The 26,348-nt window shown below is 42.4% G+C and overlaps 1 protein-coding gene across 7 annotated transcripts in view; it reads left to right on the plus strand.

Annotated features, from left to right (window-relative positions):
- KANK1 (KN motif and ankyrin repeat domains 1) overlaps positions 1-26,348 on the plus strand; it is a 127,565-nt gene that overhangs the window by 58,170 nt on the left and 43,047 nt on the right. For 6 of the 7 annotated variants that reach the window (XM_040539916.1, XM_040539917.1, XM_040539914.1 and 3 more), the window contains one exon: positions 18,493-18,609. In XM_040539916.1, the coding sequence (XP_040395850.1) occupies positions 18,573-18,609 (37 nt within the window). In that variant the 5' untranslated portion in view covers positions 18,493-18,572. Of the gene's footprint in view, positions 1-18,492; positions 18,610-20,517; positions 20,843-26,348 lie in introns of those variants that run through there. The other variant, XM_040539922.1, reaches the window with a different exon arrangement.

Below are 26,348 nucleotides of genomic sequence, written 5' to 3' on the forward strand. Positions count from 1 at the left end.
TTAAAAGCAAGCAGAAAAACCCAAGCCCGACCCTTCCCACCTCCCTCACAAAACCAAACCAAACCAAAAACAAAACAAAACAAAAAACCTTCTGTTTGAAAGAGGGAATAAAATGCTCTTGAAGACTTTAGTCTGAAAGTTTTGGTTCAATTAATCTGCCAGTTGTTGGGCAGTTTATACATATGTTACACACTGAGAAACAGGCCAGCATTAGGATAGCCACGTGGATCCTGTGGGAGCTCTGGTCCCCCAATGTGAGCACAGCAACATCTCTGAGCCTGAACTCAGCACTGTTGTGAATTTTCTGAAAGAAAATCAGTTGGCTTGGATCAGTGCTTGCACATTTCTACTGCTAAGGCATGGGAAAGCTGGGTGTTTGTATGTCCTGTATTTAATCTATTGTTAACCATGACACTGTGAAAGAGAAGGGAATATATCTTGGTGCAGTTGGCATTAACTTTTGGTTCATCATCTCCTGGTACCCACTGATTAAAGCAGAAATAAATGTCTGGGCTGGAGGGCAGGACTTGGAAGTGGTGATGAGTCTTGCTTGATGAGTCTTGGTGCTGATGAGTTATGAATCCCTTTTACCATCTCTTGTGAAACTCTTCCCCTAAAGCCAGGGGAGGCATACAGGCTGTTTTCCAGCAGCTGCCCAATGAAAGAGTGAAGCTAGAGATGCTGCCTTCCTCAACCTGGGGCTGACGCTCCCTCCCAGCATCACTGTTGAGCCCTGCTCATGGTAGCACTTGACAGAGCCACCAACTCCAGAAGGTGCCTTCTGGATGGGTTATGCAGCCAACTATTGCCACCCACTGCCTGTTAGCTTAGGTAGTAAAAAAAACAAAACGGAACAAAACAAAACAAAAAAAAAAAAACCAAACAAAACAAAAAACAAACAAAACAAAAAAAAAACAACCCACAACATTTATCAGGTGGCATGCAGGTAAAGGCCTGTCCGGTGACAGCAGGTTTTGTTTTGTTTGTTTTTTAAGCACAAAAAAAAAATTAACATTGAGTATAGTTTTCCGGATATTAGTTCTTGAAAGACTGCTGTTTGCAAAATCAAGTGCTCTGAATTTAGAAAATGCCAATGCTGCATATTTTCGTATGTACTAAAAGCAATGAACCAAATAGGGCCGCATAAATACCTATTTAGGGAAAGATTTACTTGTATAATGCCTTTACCTACAGAAGATGTGGAAAGCACAACTTACAGATAGTTGGGTCAAAATTCAGAGGCTTTTAGGGGAGTATAAAGGTGCAGAATGTACATTTATTATGTTGTTAGCCTAAATCTCTTAAGATTGTTTTTCATATAAGATGTAACTGCATTGGTGGATTCATGCCTCTTGAAAATCAAACAAGGTACTCATCATTACTGCCTCTCATCAGCTGAGGAGTCTCCATAGTTGGGTAGAAGACATTCCTGCCAAAAATGTCACGCCTCTTAGCCTGGTATGCATCTCCCTGTCCTGTTTTACTTTGAATTGTGTAGTTTGGGAATATTAGGCAGTCTACTGCAGCACCTGTGGTGTAGGGGCAGGATCTACAATCTTGCTAAGAGCAAAGGTATTTGCCTGCTTACACCCAGATAAAGACTCAAAATTTTTCTGAAGAAAAATTGCTAAATCCAGCACAAGTCTGCTGCAAGCTAATATGATACGCTTCCACTTCATAATATGCACAAATAACCTTCATTTAATGGGTAGATCTGTTAAGGTCAAGAATTCTACTGATTAGGAAATAAAGAGTAAAGACAATAAATCAATAAAATTAATATATAATCTTGTCTAGGATTAGAGATTTGTGTGAGAGAAATAACCGACAGGAAATAACTGAATCGTGTTCGCAGGGAGATTTGGTTATCTTTTATTCCTGTTAATTATTCTTCCTGCTTCTAACCAATGCGAATTTCCACCCATGCAGTAACTGCAAGCTGGTGCACAACACAGTTGGCCCTGAGGGATACTGAAAAGTCTGTCTGTTCTTGATCATCCCTTTAATGACTGTTATGCACACAGAGGGATGCACTGCTGTGCCCACTGATAGTTTTTGGCGAATTTGGGAATGAATTGTGAAGGTTCCACCTGATGGTGATCAGAGGCCACTTGCCTTGACACCAGAAGCTGAATAAAGATCTGATTTAATGGCACAAACAGGATTGAAGTGTTGTGGTTTGAATGCTTAAAAGTGAATTTTTATTGCCATTAAGCAAGGTTTGGACGTTGAAGAGGATGATCTCATTAGCTTCTTAATGAGGTCACTTTTTGGAATTAAGAAAGTGTGTTAAAAAGCGAAAAGTTATTTTTTTGGACAGTGTGATCACCACTGGGTGTGTGGGACAGAACTTTTGTTTGTGTGGAAATGAGCTTGTTTTGTTGTGAAATACCCTGTTTTGGTGTAATATTGAAATCTTACTGTGAGATGCTGTCTTTCATCGTGATCATGTTGTTCAACATTCGATTTATATATACATAGACCCGCCACTTAACTGACACTCAGCAATACCATGCAGAATTGCAGGTGCATTGTGGAGAGTGAATATGTCCCATTTTTGGAGACTTTCATTAGCCATGACTGGATTTTGTTTGGTATTCAGCTTTGCAGCAGTTCATACTGGTTAGACTTAACACTGCTCAGCACCATAGAGGAAAGAGCTCAAGAATGTGTCACCCTCGTAACAACGATGACACAGATGAGCACAATGGCTTGTGGAACATGTTTTTCTACAGTATTTTGTACTGAAAGATGAATGGATGAAACTAATAATCTTTTTGAAGGAGTGTCCTAATATCTTTGTGCTGATTGCTGTCTCTGATTTTTTCTCCTTCCTTTAGAAACAGACAAACTGATTAATGTCTAACTTCTAATTATCTTAAAACTCAGTCTGCAATATTTAGTTTTACTGCAGCTAAGACCTTGAAAGCTGTTCACAGGGAGAAATTAATTATGTCTTTAGACAGTAGCTGCTGTGCCTTGCCATCATGAGTCAACACTAACTTGGAATAGGTATCAACATTTTAAAATAAAATGAAATTTATATTCACAGATAATATTAATATGGATAGAGTGCTTGGAAGTCCTAAAGACTTCTTTTTTAGCGATTTTTCTTCATTGTGGCTTTTGAATGATATTTTATTATTGCAGTACTATACATAAGCACTATCTTACAACTCCTGGCAAGGCAGGCTGATGTGTTTACAGGTATAGAGAGTATGGGAAATGACTGCTGTTGTCCTGTCCTGCCTTGCCTCAGCAACTTGCGTGCTGAGAACCCAATGTTCTCCAAGCAGTTGCATTCCTTCTGCTGCTGTTGATTGCTTCAAGTGAATAAAACAAAGTGGAATTTCTTGAGGTTTTTTTTTTTCCACCTTTATTGCTTTTGCATTCCAAGCAAATAGCTGCTGCTGAATGTTATGCCTCTTCAGGCTTCTCTTTCCCACATACTTGCTAATTGGCACTTTTGGCAAAGTTTATATGTCTATAATCTTTTGGGGCATAGCAGCCACATGCAAAATGTTTCCAGAGGGGAGGTGATAGAGCAGTGCTCACATACACAGCTGTGCTTATTTGGATGTGAGCTAAAAACTGCCCAGCTCCAAAATACGCTGCCATAAGTGAGTGCAAACAGAGCAGCTGTAGGTCACCACACATAGGGAGACAGGCTTCATGTGGCTGTAGGCACAAGGCGAGCTGCCTCAAAGTCTCAGCAGAGAGGAGTAAATGCTGCACATGCCACAAAGAGCCATGCATTTGCATGTCCCACTGAGCTCGGGGGGAGGCAATGGCAGGAGGCACCGTGGAAGGTCAGTCAGGACTTGCTTCTGCCCTCAAAATATTTATACATCTTTATAACCCTCATGTCAAAAGCCACCTCTTACTTAAAAAAATCCCATTAGTTATGCAACAAGAAATGTTGCTGTTAATGATGGGGTGAAAAAAAACTTGTTTTAATAGCTTTTTATGGTCCTTCTCTTCCTGCACCTGGTAGCAGACTATATCACTGAGAGGGATATTCCCATCTCTTGGTGCTTGGGGATTCCCTGTTGTAATTATCAGTGGTTCTCTGAGTATACTTTGAAAGTCCTCCTGTTGGTACTGCAACTCCTCCATGAACTTTCTCAGTTAATACAGAGTGCCTTTTGAAATTCTTCAGTCTGTTTTGTAGTTAAAATGCTCACCAAGAAGTTAATCTTTACTTACTCTTTCTATTGCACTTACTTAAGAATGTACACTGGTGTCTGAGATGTCACTATGCGGTAGTGGCTGGTGACTTACTTGTGATACTCTGCAGCATGCTAAATCCTACCCCACTTTTTTTTTTTTTAAATGCCACAACCTACAAATTTGGCAATAATCATAATTACCTAGTTATTATTCTGAAGCAACTGTTGTTGCATGATTTATGCACCAAAGGCAAATACCACAATACTCTTAAAACAAGTTTCGAGTTGGTTTTCAGTTGAGCAGATAGAGATGCATACAAAGCTGTCAGATTTTACGCTGCAGCTACAGGACTTCAAGGGTAAAGCTTGCAATCTTTCAGTTCTTTTTTGTTTGTTTGTTTTTGTTTTTATTTTTGTCAGCCATGAACATAGTTCATGGTGAAGAATGTAAGGTGACTTGGCATGTCAGTTTGGGAGATGTACAGTGCTCGCTATGGCTTGACCCAGCAGCGTAGATCTAAGCTAGGTGCTTACTGTCTAGTCTCTTAATTGTTTTGCTAGGAGACAAAACAATGTAAACTGAAGAAGATTCCAAAAGCGCTTTGTTATTTACATGACAGTTATCTTTCTTAAAATTGGCCTGTAAGGAGCATGCCTTACATCACAGCTGCTCATGAAAATAACACTTGACGGTGTGTCCTTATGGGCTCATGTGCCTGAGCTGCCATATGATGAATTTTTTGCTATACTTAGAAGGGAACTAATATTGGCTTCCACCCTTTAAGAATTTTACTTTGATGCGTGACCTAGGTAGCCTTTTCTCATTCTTGGTAATGCCCTATTTTCATATCAGTCAGTATTCAGTGTGACGGCAGCAGGTAAGATGCATACTGCAACCTGTTCATGTCGTCAGGTATGAATGTCATCTGTAACTTTCATCTTTTTTGTATTCTTTTTTCCCCCATCCTAGATGTGTTGTAAAATAATTATAATATAGCAAAAAATGAATGGTTGAATTGTATTTAGTTACACAAATATAGTATACTTCTTATTTCTAAATCTCTGATTTAAGAATTTCAAACTGTGTACAACATTTCACTACTCAATTTCTCTTCCACAAACTTTGCTGTAGCATTGTCTGGTATTTTGTCTCCCTTTCTTTCCACTTTTCTGGCTACTTAAATGAAACAGGTATCCCTTTAATGTGTTGGAGAAGTTGTTATCCTATTAACGAGCTAGTATTTCATACCAGTAGTTCTGTATTTGTGGAGGTAATATGTAACAGCTTTTGTACTCTGCACTTCTGTACTTGCTGAAAATCAAAGCATGTTTTTCTCAGTCAGGTGCCTCCCCAGCAGAAATGGTTGAAGGGAGCTTCATCCTTGGTGACAGCCTTCCTCGCTCTAAATGAAACAGCTTTTTCTGAATAGAGAAACGTAGAATATGTAGTATGTATACATAAGAAAAATAATGCTGTTTAAAAATATGGAATGGAAAGTGAAATGATTACCTGAAGAAACTTTTTGTCTAGTGCACTCCTTTTCTGCTTTTGAACTTCACTGCAGGCTAAAATCAGTATGCTGCATTTTTGTACATTTTCTCGGTGATGCTTTGCTACTAGATGTACATTGTCAGAACCAAAGGGCAGAGCATGGATTAATAATTAGCAATAAATGTGTCAATAGATGTTCAGTTATAACTTCTGTGCTTGATTTTGCTATTGTATCATGAAGGAAAAGAAAAAAGACATTCCAGAACAGTGGAGAGGAGCAAAGGGTAGAAGTTAATATTTCCTCATATGTTAATTACGTAGTTTTAGAAAATTAAGAGATTAAAAGTAGTAGTAGGAAAAGTACTTGCAAAGGTCTTTAATCCTAACATGTTGTGCCACCTTGTAACATTTTTGGTTGCCTATTCTCTTCCCTCTCAATAAAAATTATATTAACTATATTATATTGCTTTGCCTTTTTGCACCGGATCTGCTGCTCTGAGGAATGGGAACAGGTGGAAATTAGGGCTGGTTTGGTCCGGGTAAGGTGCATTTATCCTTGATGACAGAAATAGTGGAAAATAAGTAAGGTAGGGGGGAAAGATCTTGAGCAAATCTTGGAACAAGCCCAGAGAGAAATTTTCTCCTTTAACCATATCTCAAGGTTTAAAATGTAAAAGATTATCTACAAATATCCTGCTTTGTAGGAAAATTACACTGACTGCAGAAGAACTCTTTAGGTTCTGCATTGACGTGGAAACTGGAACCTAAAATTAAAAAGCTAAAAGCCTTTTTTTTTTTTTTTTTCCCCTGGCTGGGACAGACTTTGTTCAAATTTAGCTGTTCCGTTCTTGGTTACGCATGGGATGAGGGAGAGATGGGTTATAAACAGGTAATGAGTTGGCTTTTTTTTCACCCCCCCCAGTACTTTGAAGAAGACAGGTGGATCTGTTTTTAGACCTGTGTTGGTTCATTCACTGGGCAGCATGGGGCTGTCTTTCAGCTGGGCAGTTTATAACAAATCCTTGTGTATTGTGGGTAGGAAAAGCTTGATAATGTGGCGTAGCTTCTTAGGGAGGTGACATGGGAATAAGCTCAACAAAGAAAGAGATACCAGAGATACCTCTATTGGGGCACTGGTATAGTGTGAGGAGTGCATTGATAATAGTGCAGTGGCTAATTTTGCCCTCCAGATAACATACCTGAATATGAAAGTGATTCTTTTCTTGCTAAGAACATATGATTTAGTTTTAGTTTTGAGACATGCCACATAGTTTCCCACCTTGGGGTGGCCTTTTGCAGAGAAATATGTGAATCACATGGAAGATGCAATATTTCATTGGCAGTCCAGCTGTGCTGCTCTTTAGGAAAATTAGTATTTGCATTTGTCCCAGAACTTACTTAGTGGAGAAAGATAAAATGCTCTCTATTTGTATCTGTGTACCCCTATGGTGACTGATAGAGATATGTTTTTTACTGTTTCTATATTAATATGCTGTTATCCAATAATAAAATCAACTGAAAAGATTGTAAAGGTAACGTATCTATGGATACACATAGAAAGGTACACTTTTTTTCAGTTTGTGCTGGACTTGATCTGTTATCTCAGGGTTATAGGAGCGTGACTTTCAGATCCATACATCATTTGAGGAATTACAAATTTGATTCTAGCTTGGCATGTGCCAGATATATATGTGCCCTAAGTTACAGAGGGGCCCTTGTTCGTAAAGTGTGTCTGCTCATGTCAGTGCTGAGATGTCACTTTGCCTGAGAGTCAATTTAAATGAAAGCTGAGATTATTGGGATGTGACTGACTTGTGCAAAAATAAGTTCCAGTGCTGCAGGCCACAGTCTTGCACATGGCAGTAGTACTAAGTGTCTGAACAGTTGAAGACCTGAATGCATGTGGGCACCTCTCCTTTCTGGCTTCCTGTGGCAGAGCTGTAGTGTACATCATGCTAGGAACCAGACACAGGACTGTAAACTAGAACTCCTAAGTGAAAGAAATAATTAATCAAGTTTTAACATCTGGCTTCTGAAGGTAAAAAGTTCTTGTCTAATCAGTTGATTTGCACACTTTCCCCTATTATGGCACTTCTCAGTACAGCTGTTTGAAAAAGAAAGAGGGCATGAGCATGAGCAGATGCTTAAAATAATGAACACAAGCGTTAGCTAACCCTCTCACTGAGATGAAGGAAGACACTGTGTGAGCTGAATGCTACCTATATTACCCAGATTAAATGACAGAGTCCCCGAGCATTAGGAGCATTAGGCTGCTTTAACCTTGGTTTGACAAGCCAGCAGATAGGAACACCCCTCCACAGGACAGGTGCCTTGCCCCAGCTTGTGATCCCCTCCTTTGGGTGGGTAAGTGCTCTGCAGGTGGCCACTTGCAGCATGATGATTTTGGCTGGATGCAAGGCAGAGACAGTGCAACACTTGCACAAAACTGACAAGTCTTTCTCAGTGAGCTGTTGAGCAGGAAGTGTTTGAAAACACCCAGCTAGCCTGCCTCCACTGCGCTCAGCTGCAAGTGCTTCTGGTCGGTCTCCAGTTGGTTCATCCCAGCTCCAGGTCAAAGGGTTAGCTGGACTCAATGGCTTGATGCATGCTCAGCAACGAGAGGAAATTTTGTGCGTGGTGGGATGGTTGATGAGTTTTTGCTGCTGTGAGATCCTGTGTCCTTGCCACTGGAGCGTGCAGGTGTGGTGTGGTCTGGAGATGGCTCTCGAGGAGGAATGTGAGAAACCTGCATACCCCTGGGATGAAGCAACCTGAAGGATGTCTCGATTGGGTTCCCCAGCCAAGAGAATACCGTGTGCTTGTTGTCTCAGTGTACTGGAATAATTGCAGGGAGGTAGGGTCCCTCTGTGTTTTGGGAGGAACTTTTTCTCTTTGAGGCTGTAGGAGTAGTCTAGCATTTAGTAGTGATGGATGTTGGTGGCGTGGACTGTAGTCTTGGATGGAGAATAGGACTTCACAGTCCTCTGTTGTAAACCGTGATGAAGGAAAAGTGAGTCCCAGGGAATATTGTCTCCATGCCCCTAAATTATTCCATTTTTGGTGTGGGGAGAAAAAAATAAATTAAAAAAAAATCTGTAGAGTAAGGACTGGTTGATACTGAAGTTCACAATGCCGTTATTAGTAGCAAAGAACTGTCATAGAAAGAACTGCCAGGATTTGGGGTCTTGGTTTGGGGCAGGTAGCAGTATTTAGGACTAGATGAGGACAAAGCTTATCTGCTACAGGAGTTCTCTCACATAAAGATACACCTTCAGCTGTGTGCCACCATGGAAAAGCTACATGGGCAAATGCTGCTGGACACAAGTCAGCAACTGTCCTGCAGCATCATGGCTGCCATTGATGTCACCCATTTGTCATAGCAGATTTATAGTTGCTCTACGTATAGCATCTCACACCTCAAATCAGAAGGAGGGACAGACTGAGATTTGGCTATCTACTTCTGAATGCATTTCATGCTTATGCCCCTGCTCATGAAGTATAACTGAAAACTAAATACTTGGGTACTTCAGAAAAGTGTTAAATTTGTCTATTTACCAGAGTTTGTGCATTAAAATCCTTGCAGCTTAAAAGCAAAGCCTAAATGAGATTATAGTGCATTTCAAGAGCTGTTTATAAACATCCTTGATGGGTGCTTTCACCTCAACCTTTAAGTTTATATACCCTTTAAATAAGCAAGTTTCAAAGTAGTGGGATCTGCACATGTGTTTTTACAACCATTATACAACTTTTAATGCTTAGGTCAAGATTGTGGAAAGGATGCTCTTTTGTCCTGCCCGCCCTGAGTGAACAGATGTGACTGGTAGAGTTATAGAATATCCTGAGTTGGAAGGGACGCACAAGGATCATCGAGTCCAACTCCTGGGTTCCCAAAGGACCACCCAAAAATCAGACCATGTGTCTCAGAGCGTTGTCCAATCGCTTCTTGAACTCCAACAGGCTCGTTGCCATGACCACTTCACTGGGGAGCCTGTTCCAGTGCCTGACCATCCTCTCGGTGAATTACCTTTTCCTGATATCCAACCTACAGCATCACAGAATATCCTGGTAGTTCATGTACATGCTGTAGAGAAGAAAGTGCAACTGCTTCTTGTGCCAGGCACAGCAGCTCCAGTGTTGTCAACACTAGGAAGCTGAAAATGCCAAAAGTATTCGGCAGCTGATGTGTGCATAATCCACAACATGCGTTCATTCCTCTCATAACTTAACACTTGTTTTGGAAGACTTTTTATTTGTTATTGGTGCTGGATTAATGTCTTTGTCATGGTGGAGGAAAATGCTGCTCAACATGCATGTTGTTTTGTTTCTCTCTTGATCAAACTGATCTGCCTCAGATCTTAAAAGCCTCATCCCTCCCACTTCACCACACAAAAAAAAATGTGGATAGCCCAGTTGCATCCCTTGGGCTCCTTGTCACAGCAAGCATTACAACCTGTAGCGATATTGTACCAGCCTGAATTCATGTGCTTTCATGTGACTCATTATTCATTGGCATAAACCAAAGGGAGTGTCTTCCACATCATGCATTAGGAATTTCAGGTATAAAAAAAAGTTGTTTTTTCAGTCTTGGATTGTTTCTTTTTCTAGCTGATATGTTTTTGCTCTGACATAAACATAAATTGGTTTCTGAGTTACAACACTGTGCAGCCTTTGGAAAGGTTTTTTGCTTCTGTAATGTAATGTGATGAAAGTAACGTTGTCAGGAATGATTTTCAGAACAGAAGGGTGCCACAAGAGCTTCTGCAGGCTGCTGGGTGTGTGGGCCTTGCAGTGCTGTGTGATGGATGCCATCCGAACAGACCTGTCTGTGTTTGGGCTTACAGTAGCTGAAGGAAGATCACACTCCTGCACGTTGGATCTGGGCCACCAAGTCAGCAGACTGGACAAAGCAAAAAGAGTTCAGCTCAGTTCTGCACAGATGGGGTGTTGTCTTTGTCAGGAGCAACAAAAGCATGCCATCTATAATGTGCATGATCCATACAAAGACTTTCTTTTACCAATGCACATTTCTCCTAGTAGTGAGAACTGTCACTCCTGGGTGACACTGGGTCTGGTGGACCCTGGAGAACAGGTGTCCTTACCTAAAGTCCATTAGGCCTACCTGAGGCCCGGGTGGAAACCTTGTGGGTCTGCGTCTGACCCCTGGCCGAGGTAAAGCTGCTTGTGCTGCTGGTAAGTTCTGTTTTGTTTCAGCTCTTTACTTTCGTGACAAAAATTACTAAAACTGAGGTTTTCCTTCCTGTGTATTACATTGCCTGGGTGCTACAACCAAGCTTGGTTATGCTAACAAAAGTATCAGATGTACTTTGCCTCATTTTATGAGATTATTCTTGGAGACAGTTTTTTAGTAAGGTGCTGTTCATGACAGGGGTGTCTCCTACATGGTTAGTGTACGTGTAAGGGTACAAATAGGGCAAGTAAAATGATCTGGGGATGGAGCTGCCATGTGATCTGTGAGAGAATATTGAGGTTGGTAGAGGAACCGAGAGGCTGGGTAGGATGAATCTGCACTGATGTTCAGAGAGTCCAGCAGAGCAAGAATTTGGTGGCAGTCAGTAAAGTCCATAGGACATCAGTTTAAGACAGGAAAGAAAGCATTTCTTTATGCAGTGGAGCTTTCTGCTCCATGAGGCAGCAGGGGCTGGTGGTATTAGCAGTACTAGAGGGGAACTAAACAAATTCATGGAAGCTTAACGTGGAATTGAAATGAAGTATAATTATACCTTCTGAAATTCCCAATCCACTGATTCTGGGTGCTGGGAGAGCACAAAAAGCATGGATAGTAATTTGTCATCAGGCATGGGTACTCTCTTTAAATAGTATCTCATGTTGCCACTGTTGAAAATAAGATAGTCTGGATGGACCATTTGTCCTTCCTCATGGTATGCTCGTTATATTTGTGTCTGCTGGGTGCTATTTTGAAATCCTTCCCCTGTTGCTTGCTAGCAGCAAGTCAATGAGTGGGTTGTGTAGAACAGCTGATTTCTTTTCTGGATCCTTCAGGCCTGCTTGGGTTAATTCCGTGTGAAGGGAGGCTAAAATCTAACAGCTGGTGATAGAGTGCTGATGTCATTGTTAACGAAAGTGACAAAGCAATACTGGGGGAAATTCAGAAAATCGCTGGGTGGCTATAAGGATCACAGGTCTTTGAAAGATTCTCATATACATCCGTTTTCCATGACATCTTCTGTACTGAAAGCAGTGCAGTAAAGCCCTGCTCCTGAGCAGCAAGTAGGTGGCTTGGAAGGATGAAACAGAATCTCAGCCCAGGAGAGCAGGAGGAGACCATTTCCAAGTATACAAAAGAAAACCCCTAAGACCTCGATGTTAGTGAAGGTTGTAAATTTATTCTCTGCTTGCAGAAATAACAAAGGGGGCAGACCTCTTAATGCAAGTCTGCTTAGGTGAGGGGAAGACAGTTTAGGACATACCAATGAAGGTGACCAATGGTTAATTCCAATATAGCCTGAGACATTGTGTTGGCTGGGAATTTGCTGTTCAAGAGCAAGAAAGATTTGATTTGTTTGTCTTATTTGTTTGTTTATTTGTATTTGTGACGGGACAGAACCATGTGCCCTCACTAGGATCACTCTGACTGTTTTCTCCTTCAGCTCGCTGACTCAGGTCCCAGATGCTCTTGAGCCATCACTCTTCTTAGCAGAGCTTAGCTCAGCTTTTGCCTGAAGCTTTGCTGTAAAGAGACCTTGTACAGGCCAGTGCTGTAAGTGGAGTGAGCGAGGAAGGCACGCAGGTAAATTCATGCTGACTGTAGCCGTATCTTGTTAATTAATTTGCCTGCTGAAAGGCTTTACAAGGCTTCTTTTGCTGCCATCTTACTGCAGATCCTCTGGGAAAAAAATGGATACCATTGTGAGATGGCTTAATTTATTTTTTTTATTTTTTTGGTTGCCTGCTTAAATGCAGTCCAAAATCAACTGCCTATTATACTGTACATAGTAACAATAATAGCTGTTGATGAAGTAGATTGAATCACAACAGACTGCTGCCTGAGAGAGTCTGCAGGAAACACGGAAGCTGGGGAATTTATACCTTTGCATTTTAGGGTGGCCTAGGCAAAACAGCCCGTGTTAGTGATTTATTTTGCTAAGTTAGTGAGATTTAAGTAGGAATTGAAGTTGCATAGTTTTGCTTGTGATGTGGATAGCAACATTAAAAAGACATTATCTCTGGAAAGCATGTGAATGGGTTAATTGTTACATAATTAAGTGAAACTTAAAATTGTTCCCAGTCTACACTTACCTCAAAATAGACTGCTCTGTCTGACCTAAAAAAAAAAAAAAAAAAAAAAAAAAAAAACTCACGCACTTGCATTCTTACCTGGTTTTTAGCTTTATCTAATTATAAAGAACAACAAAAATGATTTCTTCTTCCTTACAAGCCTTGCCTCTCTATTTATTTGCCACCTGTACTGATAAACATATGGATAAAAAGAACTCAAACACAGTAGGGGTAGGATTGAAAAGAGACTATCAATAGTGATCTACGCAGTCATTCTCCCAGGGTAGATACCAACCACAGACCAACTCCCCACATACTTTCTCTTTTGCTGCTGCTGGCTCCAACCCTTGCTTCATTTAAATTGCACCTGGCGTATTTGTTTGAGAATGTGAATTAAGTTGCAGATGTTCCAATTTCCTGTAGAGCCTCATAACTTTGGAAAGTGCTTGCCCCTCTGGCTGAGCAGGAGGGGGGATTTCTAGTGCCATTTTCCTGTTGCAGCTAGAGAAATTACCATCCACGTCTTTAGATGGATTTTGCATGTGTCTTGGCTCTTGTTTGCAAATGTTATCTGTGTCTTGTAGAATGAAACTAGGCGAGTTTTACTGCCAGGATGACCCACATGTGAGAGGGAAGTGTCAGCCAGCAGTTTTGTTGCACTCATCTATAGCAAAAATGGAGCACTGCCAGTTCTGAAGTGTTGCATCTTGTGGGTCGACTTGCTCTGTCAAATCCCTCCATCCCAGGCCTACTGAATCTTCTTTGTGCTTGCTGGGCAGGATTACAGAGATGTTTTCTCTCCCGGACCCATCGTCTGGTGTCTGAGTGAGTCCATCTGAGCACCTGGGAGCCAGTACTACCACAGCTCTCTGCCCCACAGCTCTTAGTCCAGATCTTCAACAGTGGCATCTTGGTGTCCTAGCCATACTCACCCATGAGTGGTTCAGGATATCTGCAGATCTGGAGCTTGTGTTCAGTGGTTGATGTGACCATGTAGCCTTAGCAGTCCATGCATGCCATGAGAAAAAAGAAAAGTTGTATGCATGTCTACTTACCCTTAAGCTGTGCTGCTTGGGAAGCCAAGGCCTGTCTCCTTGAATCCCCCAAGCAAGTGCTTGTGCACCAGCATTTCCTGTAAGTGACTGTGGCACCTGGACAGAAAGAATTTCATGGTTGCTTTTCTGAGTTAAGAGCTGTTATCTTTCTTTTCTAAGTGTTGCCCCCCTGCCATTCTACGACTGCTCTTAGATTTAACCTCAATGTTTTTCTGTCTGAAAGCATTCTTGCTAACATTGTTGGGAGCCTGGATTTTCTGCCAGGTCTATGATTCTGTATCTGTAGCTCTGCTGTGAAGATGCCAGGACTGATGTATACTCAGGTATTTCTGGCTCAGAAATACTAGCGTAGCTGTAGGTGACCCAATGAGATGCAACACAAAGGAGGAATGACGTTCCTGTCCCTTGTGATTAGGACATAGACTTGATGATTTGCCTAAAGAATCACCATTCTGGAAAAACCTGTAAAAGCTGGGGTGTCGTGATAGTTTGTAGAAACTGAGGATCATGTGTGTGTAAGGTTTCTGCTATGGAACCTGGGGGCAGAAGAGAGTTTGAATATCTAATTCAAAACACTTGAAACAACTGCTTCATTGAGCAATAACTCTTCATATAGCTAGTCTATGCTTGTTTTGCATTTGCCCTAGGGTCTGTAAATCACAGAATTCGCAGGCAGGTATAGGGAGAGCATGTAAAAACACATGGGCAAAAAGTGGAAGAGTTGGGAAGGGAATATATAAGCTCTTCTACTATTTTTTTTTTTTGCTAAGATGTCTGCACTGGAGAACATGCTTTGGTACAGCCATCTGTTTTCTTCCTGTGTGTGTTTTAGCTGACCTCCAGTGTTGTCCTGTGCCTTGCCCACACAGGAGGCTTCTGTCGAAGTGCAGTTCTTGTGGTGTGTTTTGCTGGGGAATCACATGCAGTACCTTTCTAAAAGTGGCCAATGTACTTGCCAGCAAAGCTTCAGAAATTCAGTTCTGTATGTTACAGCTCAAAATGGTATGAATTCCCTTCCTCTGTGAGTCTGCTGAGTGACGCTGGATTTTTTCCATGCTTTGACAGCTGTTTAATAAGCAGATTGTAAACTGCAGTTGCATTTTGTCCAAAAAAAAAAGCAACACCCACAACCATACACAAGAAAACAAAAACAACAACAAAATTCTTCCAGTTATGTTAGGAAGTAAATTATTAGAACCTATATTTTTCTCTTCTTTTCCCGTTTTCACTCTATGTTGGGCTGAATTTGCTTCCTAAATTATTTTATTAATCCTCATTTAAGCTCAGAAGCAGCACTGCCTTAACTAAAGGTAAGTGCGTATCTTAACAGAGGTGCTTCAGTCTGCGCAACTTTGAAACCAATAGAAGCGTATCCAGAAGGGAGTTTGTTCTAGGTCAATTACATCTCTTTAAGCCACAACAAACTGTAGACCTGAGGCCTTGTTTTGGCTTTCAGCAGTGTCTTATTAATTTTATGACAACTCTTACCTCAACTGCATTTGCTTCGTGCTATTAGAAGGCTCTCCTCATGCATGCCTGTGATGGTGAGTAGTATTTTTGAAGCAAGTAAAGAGCTCTAAAGCTGCACACTTAAAAAATAAAAGCAAAAAACAATGACCAAACAAAAAATCCTTTCATGTAGTACTGAATGATGTTTTCCTAAGAAGTTATGGGGAGTGTAAGGCATGAGTTTGCTGGTGGGAAGGAAGAAGGCACCTCAGCCTCCTGGCCTCTGAAGCGTTGGACATAAGTGTTGGTTAAGGGTGTGACTTCATAGAAACACAGAATGGTTGGGGTTGGAAGGGACCCTAAAGCCCATCCAGTTCCAACCCCTCTGCCATGGGCAGGGACACCTCCCACCAGAGCAGGTTGCTCAAAGCCCCATCCAGCCTGGCCTTGAACACCTCCAGAGATGGGGCATCCACAGCTTCTCTGGGCAACCTGTGCCAGTGCCTCACCTCCCTCTGAGTAAAGATTTTGTTCCTAATATCTAACCCAAATCTACCATCTTTTAGTTTAAAGCCCTTCCTCCTTGCTCAGTGGAGATGATGTTAAACTGATGCCTACCTAGCCAACATTTGTACCAAATTTCCTCACCTTCCAGCCGGTCAGGTGTGTGCAGCTCCCTTTGCATGAGCATCGGGAGCTGTGCAGCTGTGGTATGTGCTGAGTAAGCCCAGGGAGCTAGCCAACATCCAGCGAGCAGAAGCGCTGAGGTAGGACCCTGGAGGGCTATGGCCAGATGGATGCAAACCCCTTGGCAGATTTTCTCAGCAGTGTATCTCGAGCTTTCTTTGGCTGCAGTTGCATAGGAAGTCGTGGATGGACAGGACATTAGGTTGCCTGATGAAGCAACCACGCTGTGGGCATCTTACTCTGCCTCTTTGGTTTGCTTTGCAGTGGTGCGAGCCTTGTGCTGCAGCCACGCACAGTAAACATACATAATGAAAGTAGGGAAGCACTCCTGTTGCTGCCCCAGTGATGTTAAACAAATTAGAAGTAGGTGAATTAATTCAGCCCTGTCTTCCCTTCAGTGCACTGCTTTTAGTGTCTGCTGTCCCTCTAAGTGCAGTCTGTCCTGAGACAGTGGTTGTCCCGAGAAGCTTACCAGGGGAAGAAATCGATGGCATTTTTTCATTAGTCATTCACCGAGTCTCAGTGAATTTGCCTATTGTGCACATAAAGCATCAGCTTATCTCCTGATTGTAGTGGCAGAAACAGGAACAATGCTTTAGAATTTAATGCTTTGGAAGGAAGTAGTTAATATTTTGCTAAGAGCAGATTTCAGACTTTGATCCTGGCTGCAAACACAGACAGATAGGTGCTTTACTGTTCTTTTTAACCATACTTCATTGTTCCAGAAATCAGATATTAATGTTATGCCTGGGATCTTGTGATGGGCCACTTTGGCTGTGCTGGATGCCTGCTTTTATGTTTTATTTTATTTCGTTTGTAGCCTTTTGCTGGTACGGTCTTTTCGACACCTCTGTGTCCCTGCCATTCTTTCAGCAAGGGATTGTAAATTAAAAAAAATATATATGTCAGAGCTTGGGAAGGAGGAGTTGCAACGGAGGTCTTTCTGCATTCTTGGAAAATTAATGTCATGATTGTATTAGAAATGTAGTGATTTGTACTTGTGTTCCCAGAAAGGGAGAGCTAAGCTGTGTCATCCCTTGTGATGGAGTGCCGTCACTTGTGAGAGACAACTGGCTTCTCTGTCAGCTGGTATATCTTTGACTCAGCATGCGTGTTGTTTGTACTAATTCTTTTCTGGATTTTCTATTCCTTGGCTAATCTGCTTAGCTCTTAAATACTTCCATGCACGTAGTGTCAGAGCCAAATCAAATATAATTGGAAAAATGTGACTGGTTTGTCAAGGACCTGTCAGAGTAAGTCAGACTGGGGTCGTAGAAGCAGGGTGTTCTTGATACACCTAAGCTCCACCTTTGAGTCAAAAAAGCTAAATGCTGTTTGGATTGTAGAAAACTTGAACTGGAGCCAGGAGGAAGCTTCTCAGCAGTACAGGCTGAGTTAAATTCTGTTGCTCCAAAGATGAGGACTGCAAGCAGGCTGCTTTGCAGTGGGCAGGAGAATAGCGGGAGCCCTACTGTGGACCCAGCAAGGCTGGCGTTGCAGAGCTAACTGGCAGCCAGGTAGCTGCAAAACTGCTGCCAGTTTTGCTTCTACCTCTTGTTTGGCTTCTGTTCTTCACCCACCCACCCAGGGCAGGAGCATCCTCTCTTTGCACCTGCAGCCTGAGCTTCAGGCAGGCTCTGCTTCTCCGTGCAGCTCCCCATGGATGGAGCTCACGGGCCCCTACTGAGTCTGTTGCATGGGTGCTGAAAACAAAGCATGCGAATACTGGGGGTGTCACCACTGGGACCTGCAGGGGACGGGTCTTTCAGGTGCATCTTTCAGGTGCATCTTCTAGGCCTGGCGTCCATGCCAACTCTGGGCCCCCTGTGCCAGCATGCTGGTTCCACATGGAAGCCATCGGCTAAGTGGTTTATCATGGCACAGGGATGCTCAGGCTTGCCTTGGATGTCTGTTTGGTGGGTATCTTCTGCCCTCACCTCCCTTGGGGGGACATGAGAGCTCAGAGAGGGCAACCAGTCCAGCACTGATATAGCTGCACTGATACAGATGTGGTAACAGCTCTTCTGTAGGTGCCCTTCACTTAGCATCCTCTAACCCCATTTCTATAAGCCGTAGGATAATCTGAAACTTCACACGTGTGCCAGCAAATTGGAGGAATTTGTTGTGGTACAAAGGAAGCTAGAGACCAGCAGCTGAAAATTCAGCTGGTCGTCCTTGTGAGCTGTCAGAGACAGCTTCAAATGAAATGGTAGCTCAGGGTTGTGTGATAGCTGGGGCTTACTAAGAGAAATACAATGTGAGTGACTGCTGTGGTGAAATTTGTACAGAAGGTGAGACTTTAACACTCGAAAATGTCTGCTGCTTAATGCACTTAACTTCTAAAACTGCACGTTTTTAACTGCCTTTTTCTCATTTGTTTCAGGTTGCATGTCTGGTTGGACTTGATGCATGACATTTGCATGACAGCTAACAACCTTGCTCTGGATGTTTCACTGAGCAGACATGGCCTACCCAGCAAATACTAACGGCAGTGCTGCAGGTAACTAATTGGGAATGCTTTTCCCACTTTGGATCATTACATTTTCTGGATTGCCTTTTCCTTACATTGTGAAAGCAGCAGAAGGGGGAAGCGGCAGCAGTCAAAACTAAACACTGAAAACTAATTTCCTGGTTGATCAGAGTCTGTCCCTCCTACCCCATGTCCCTATCCACCCAATAATCTTTTAAATATTTAAAATGTGGAAATTTGTGAAGGTGTAAGGGATGGCATCTCAGTCTGTCAGCATGAAGCACCATCCACTTCCATGGACCTACACAGGCTTAAACCAGGCTCAGAGAGGCCTGGGGGTGTACTGCAAGAGGTTGTCTGGTTGTTATCTTGTGCCTGTAGCTGCTTTGTGAGATTAACCAGTTCTTTTGCATTGAATATGGAGCCTGTCCTGATCACCCCAATGGGTTTGGCTAATTTTAATTTACTCTATTGGTTCTAAGCAAGCAATGTCAAGAGGAGTTTTTCATTATTTCAAGAGGCTCCTGAGATGTCTGTTTTGGTTTGGTGATACGCTCTGGAGCAGATTGGTTGGCATGTTCAAAGGTTGCTGAGAAGGCCTGGTAGGTCAGGAAAGGGCAGAGACTGCAGAATGACTGATAAAAGTGCGGCAGTGGTGTTCCTCTTGCAGTTGTGTCAATATTTTCCTGTTCTCCTGATCGCTACACAAACATAACTTTAGCCCACTAAAGCCCAGGCTTCTACCGGGGGATTATATGGAAAATTTCAAGTGCATGGCAGGAGCCTGTGGGTCCTCTTTTGAGACCTCTTAATGTAGGTATGGTGGGAAATGAATTTATCAATACAGGCTGGGGTGGCTGGGATCAATCTGAACATCCTGAAGAAGAACGTTAACTACCTCTTTTGTTATGCATATATACAAAAACTTCAGCTTTTTTATTGCTAAGGTTCATGTTCAAGTGATATTCACTGGATCACGACATGTACATGTTAAGAATTGGCTTATCTGGAACATTTTAGCACCGGCCTCGTTAGCGAGTATGTTTTGTCATGGAAACTAATCCTAAATTATTGGATATGTTCACTATAGAATTTTTATAATTAGTGCAAGAGATTAAAGTATTTTGGGTGTGGGAAATTAGAAATATGGAGTCTCATTATCTGCAATTTATGCAAAACAAGGAATCTTTTTTTAAAGACTAGTGGGAGTTATATGAAAACATTGAAGTTACCATTATCTATTGATGATTCAAGACTGAATTTACCAATGCTACTAAGTCCTGAAAAAGGATGTTTTCTCCTTCCTCCCTTACCATTCCATACTTTTATATAATTAGAGGTAACATTCTCTAAAAAAAAAATCTATTCTTTTGTAATCTTTTTGAGAAGGGAGACTTCAAAATGTCTGTTGTGTGACTTACCCGTACCTGTTTATTTCTTACACCCCCACCCCCCCCCAATAATTTGCCTTTTTTTTAGTAGTATGCTTTTAACTTAAGTCATGCAGAACAATTTCCTCTGCTTAGAAGGAAGGAAAAATTGTACATGAACTGTTACTGATTGGTTTATAAATTTCCCCCCACCCTGCAGCAGAACTGTCTATTGGAAAAGCTTATAGATGATATTTAAGTACAAAAAAGCTAAATGTTTGTACAGGGGATGTGTTAATGCAAGATGAAGTTTTAGTTTCAGGATTGTTATGCAAACAAGTCTTCTTGCAGGATAGAAGTTGTTTGTTCCCTTAATCGCAGAAAGACGCTATAATGAATTGCAAGTATTTAATTCAAAACGAAATTGGACAACATTTTGCAGAGGCTGTCAGGACTTGTTGGCTTTACAAACCCTTCAGGCCAGCGTTCTAACATGCAGCTATGTGTGCAGCTATGTACGCCTGCGTCTCCAAATCCTTAGCATTTCATAATGGACAAACTATTGGGCTGCAAGTACGTGTGATTTGTTATCCTGCTGAGCTGTCTGGGAGAGCATGCCTTTGGACGAGCAGGAGCTGATTTGGGCGTTGGAGGTATTGAAGCAAACTGCTTAATTGCATGGAGCTCTAAGAGTGGAAAGACAAACTTCTGGGGTGGTGTTTTCTGCACCAGCTGAATCAATCAGCAACAGGAAAAAGAACTAGAAAGACTTGTTACAGACTACTAAGCTGCGTATGTTACTTGAATATTTTGGCAAGTTTGACCACATGTTCAGCTGCGTTCGAGTATGAGGTGACTAAGGAACAGTGGTTTGCTTTGGTTAACTCGAGAATGTGAGTATCTGCACTGTTAAATGATTATGCCTCTCTGACATTTCGGTAATTTTTTTTTCATTATACAAGCCTAAATGGACTACTGCTGCTGCAGATAAAATCTAAAGAGGAATGCTTGAATTTGGAAATTGTTTGCAGGAAGGGATCAAGCTATTTTGCATTTGTATAGAGGACTTTTTAAAGGATGTTTCTTGGAAGTACATTTGCTGTAAATATTTTCAGGGAGCATGCATGTGAGATAAGCTACAAAGCAAGTAATGACTTTGTCATGAAAGCAGTGATGATAATTTTCATTGCCTCTTGCATGTTTCAGTGAAGACGTACTTTAAATGTGGCTAATAAATAACGTAGACTGTGATTTAGACTTCATTGCTGTTTGTCAATAGTTTTGCTTTCTGCTGAATTATGAACTTAGTTTTATCACTCTGTTCCTGATTTCACTGCATAGACATCTTGTAGTGAACAGTATTTCTTTCAGCTGCAAGCATGTTTGTTTCGTGTCTTTGCATTTTGGAAAATATTTTAGAGATTTGGTTCTGATGTTGGGAGTAGGCTCTCTCAAATTTTTCCTGTCTCCTTGGAAAAAAGTTTAGGTCTCTCTAACACAGGTGATAAATTGGCACTTACAGAAAAAAAAAAAGTTGCTTCATTTTATTGATTATGTGCTGAGTAGTCACAATTGTTTGCTGCTTTGAGTCAGCCCCAGTGTCTCAGTCCAGTAAACTCAGGTTGAAGCAGTGCAGTAGAAGTCCAGAGCCTGCCATGCACTCATACAGGGAGCTGCAGCAGGAGCTGGGAAATACCCCATGTCTGTGAGGAGCTATTGGGAGGCTGGCCTTGTTTTGGTACATAATATAAATTAATTTCTCTTTGCACAGGACAAAAAAAAAAAAAAAAAAAAAGCGATTATTTTTCAAAATAACATTAGTGTCTTCATTAACTGCTGGGTGAAACTTCCAGTAATTGTTAGCTTCTGTGCTTGCTAGGACTGATGCATAAATCATCTATCTAATGAGGCTGTGCAAATGTTTTTGTAAGTGGTATCTGCAGATCTGCAGAAAGGCCCCCCAGTCAGCTATGAAAAGCACGGTGAACCACCTGTCTGAAACTTACCTGGCAGTTTGCAAATAACGCTGGCTGGATTTTAATTTTTTTCACTAATACTTGATTTGCTGAAACTTTGTTTTCAAAACATTTTCTGAAAGGCACTGAATGGTGTGAAATTCCAGTGCAATTCCATTTACTCTACTGTAGAAAACAAGGAAGTGGCAAAACAAACATAGGAAACTGATTTACAATGATAAAGATTAAAAACCTTATTTGTTTCTAACCGTAATGAAAACATCTGTTTTATTTGACTTCCCTAAGCACCTCATGCTCTGTATCCCGAGCTTGCAGAATTGTCAGTCATCTCTCTAACAAGAACATAAAAAAAAAGTTTTTTTTTATGGAAGAAAAGCTTTTCCAGTTTTCTTCGGTAGGATGGGCTGCAGGGGTCAGTATAACAAGGCTGTTGCACAAACCCTTTCTTTAGTTTGCTGTAAAGCAGATGCATATTGTTTCCTGAACGAGGCATCTGATGTCTTCCTCATCCTTTCTCTTTTCTCCCTTTCCTCTCTGCTTTCTCCCTCACATTTTTTTCAGGATTTGGGTTTGTTTTCATGCCTTCCTATCCCACTTTGTACATACTTTTGCTCACAAGAGCGTACTCCTCCTCACACAGATTCATTTGAACTGTATGTTTAACTTGCCTATATTCTTTACCTCCTCCAGATTGGCACACAGTTCCCAAAGCTGTTGGCATCACAGCAGCTCACCATCACTGTCATTGTTCTCTTCGCATCCATAAAGCAAGGAATTGCTGCTGTCTCCTTCTTCCCTGCAGCAGCCAGTGTGTGGGCACCAAGTGCCTGTGGACAGGAGCTCCAGAGGTGGAGTCCAGCCTCCCGGCTGAGATGTGACCTCTAGCAGGCTCTGGTGGCCACGGCCAATACAGAGAACAGCCGGGACTGTGAGGCTGCAGGAGATTTGGTGGTGGACATAAACCATTTGTGAGTGTTAGTCTCACTGCTGGAGCCCGTTGTCCCTCTGATTATTTTAAATATGGACAGTTACTCTGTAGAACATATATTTGCTGAGAGTAAATGCTTGCTAAAATGAGTAAATCATACTCATCCTCTGCATTAATTTGTAAGAATTCTTACCAAACCTTTCTAGACACATTTGTAGTTACAGATCTGTTTGAGTTGGAGTCTCTTCTATAATTTGATTTTCCTGATGCAAATAATCTTTGGCAACGTGCATGGAGTTTTTGCATGTTCCCAGCCTCATGAGCTGAAGTGTACCCTGAAGAAGATAGTGCCACGCACCAAAACTTTACCTGTGCTACTAATTTTAGCTGAATATCCACTGCTTTTCATTGACCCTCAGTTAATAAATGGAAATTTACAGCAGTGAGCTACAGAAGTAGCTACTGGAAGTGTTGATTGCTAAGTCAGCCTGACACAGCTTTTAGTTGGTAATTTGGTTGGGTCAGGACTGTGATGAGAGTCTGCTTAACCTGGAGCTTGCTGCCCTACCATGCTCCCTACTCCAGAGCTACATCTGTTCCCCATCAGAGCTAACAGGGACACGTGCACATGGAAGGTGTATTTTGGTAGCCGGTGGGACATGTGCCATTGAGAAAGCCTGCTGGATAGCCACGTAGCCTTGTGCTTTCTGCATGGGCAGATGGCATGTGGGGCTGTCGCTGCTGCATTGCCCCTGCCTCGCCTAGTGAGTCACCCTGGTGGTGCCCAGAATTTAAAAACAAGCGAGGGTGGGACCTTAAAATCTGTGGGGTGAAGGGTGAGTGAGCCTCCAGTGATTTCACATCAGCTTTATCATAAAGCGTATCAAAATTTCCATCGGTATGCTGCAGTATGCTCACCGATGCCAGATCTGCCTTAAGGACAGATGGCTGGAGATGCAGCACACGATCTTACAGCCAGTGCCAACTTTCTACTTGAATTAATAATTGTTTCTTCTGCAGCTGCTAGTTGATACCTGTAATCCAAGGTTGCAGTGCTGCCACAACAGAATGGTTGAAAATAACACTGACTTGCATTTGCACAACCTAGAGGCTTTTATCAGACCGTTGAGGAGCAGGGATCATATACCTTCTTTTCCATGGGACTTGGTGCTCGAAGAATGCCCTTCAGGCCTGATCTTGGAGTCTGATGGAATGGACAAGGGCAGGAAGAAGTTTGAAAGGGCAGAGTAAAACAGTGTGGTTAGGAGCTGAGGGTGTAGCAGTCTTGCTAAGGTACCCTCTGGATAGTCCAGTTCTTAGAAATGGCAATTGGATGTGGTGGCAAGCAGATGGCCCAAGACACAAGGCCAAGTGAAGATGGTGATGCCTTGCAGAAGGACAAAGCATGATGAGAAACAGAAAGGATTTAAAAGGTATGTCTTGTGTGCAGAGATAACTGCAGTTCTTGTAGTAACGTCTGTCTTGTTCTGGATTATCTGCTGCAGCTTCCTAAGAGTTTCTGGGCATCTCACTTAGACAGAAGACTGTTTTCATTCATCTCTGATGCAGGCTTGCTCATGGAGCAATGCACACTTTCCTAGTGCCTGAGCTCCTGAGATGTACTTGCGTCGGCTGTACCTGGACCTTCTCATGTGGCCTGCTTCTGCTGCCTGTGGAAATGTGTTCTGTCTGCACCCCTAGAGGCAAAAAGGGGTGCTGATCTTTCATTTTAAAGCCAAGGCTCTAGGGTCTAAACAGGTCTGCCTAGCTGTTTGTAGTACCCTGTAATCTCACTGAGTTGGTGGAGATTAACAGTTGCCACCTGCTCTAGGTGACCCTGCTTGAGCAGAGGGGTTGGACTAGATGACCTCCAGAGGTCTCTTCCAACTCCAGCCATTCAGCAATAAAAGCCCTTAGGTCTTGCGATGAAGGTCACCACTTTGCACTGATCTAGTGGCTGTCTGGTGGGAGGCGTGCATGCAGAGGAGCAGCCCATGGGGCTTGGGTGAGGGCCAAGCACCAGTACTGGGGCAGGCGTGTGTCACAGGAAAAACCCAAGAATAAACTTTCTAGCCTTGAAAAATTATTCTCTCTCCATCCTCATCCTTCCCTCCCCTCAATTCTCAAGGTACATAAAAGTGCACAACTCAGCAAATCACCCTATGGCCATTTTACCCACAAGAGTACATCTTGTCTTCAAAACTGTTCTGCGGTATTTTCCACTTCCATCCCAGATTCTCCTGTAGAAAGCACTTTGGGAACAACGTGTATGAAACTTAAGAGTACCTGGTGTCCCTGGGAAAGGGAGGGGATTTTGTAGCCTTTAAAAGCGTACGGTCCTCCAGGGAAATGGCTTGGATGGAAGTAGCTTGATTACAGCTGGTTGTCTTCTGTGAATGCCTGTGTTTAGACATGTTCCTTGCAGAAGAGTTGCTGCTGGAGGAGAAGTCCTTGGGGAGCTTCTTGCAGTGGCCAGCTCGCTCCTCCCCCTTTTTGTGCCATTTGTAAGGCTTTGAGTTGGAGATAACAGAAAGGCAGCCCTTCCTGTATCATGTTTTCACAGCAGGCCTAGGGGCTGAGGGAGTGCTCAGGCTGCCCACGTTGGCATCCTGCTCTATCTCCATTTCCTTCCTCTGGAAACACAACTCCCTGTTGGCAGCGTGCAGATTCCTGCCAGGGTGTCCCTGGGTGACCAGCTCTGAGCTGACACAACGAAGTGTGCCTGTGACCCTCCTCCCCTTTCTTCCTTCAATTCCCTCTGATTTCATCCAGAAATTGCACTTACCATATTGATTGAATCCAATGGTTGACTTTCAACATCAGATGCACCTTGCAGCACATGAGGTTTAGCAGATCCACCATGCACAAAGAGGGCTCTCCCCCTCCCATGTCTCTATCTTTTTAAAAATTCTTCATGGCGTATGCTCAGTTGTGTTAGTCTCCTGAGGTTTTTTCTTCACCTGATTCTTCACACAGACGTTGACAACAAAACCAAGTGCTCAGATGTGCAGAGGTAGCTGTGTGTGATCCCATTGTCCTCCTTCATCCTCTCAGTCCATCCTTCTGCACTCACCTCCTTCCCTACTTCCTTGTAGAAGCTGTAATGTGACCCTTGCCCCCTCTCACAGCCCTTCCCTTTTCTTGCTTGACTTCTCCTCCCTAGTTATCTCATAATGTAATACATGTTTTATATAATTAAGTCTTCTGGTTTTTCATTTATGCATTCGTAGATATTTTTTCTACATGACAATATTTTTGCTTTCCTTCAACATATCGGTCCTGTCTGTGATACTCCGGTATTGCCCTTCAGTACTTGTTTGAAAGTGGGAGCAGGAGGACGAGGGAGAGGGAGGGTGTGGATACTGTTTCTAATAGCTTGATTTGAAGGTTTGGTCAGATTAGGGTGAGGATCAAATTAACTGATAATTGGGAACAGATTGTTCTCCCTATGTAAACCAGACATTGCTGGTCTAGAGCAGTCATTTTTTGCTGAGG

Source organism: Cygnus olor, chromosome Z (genome assembly GCF_009769625.2).
Source record: "Cygnus olor isolate bCygOlo1 chromosome Z, bCygOlo1.pri.v2, whole genome shotgun sequence".
Taxonomy (NCBI): domain Eukaryota; kingdom Metazoa; phylum Chordata; class Aves; order Anseriformes; family Anatidae; genus Cygnus; species Cygnus olor.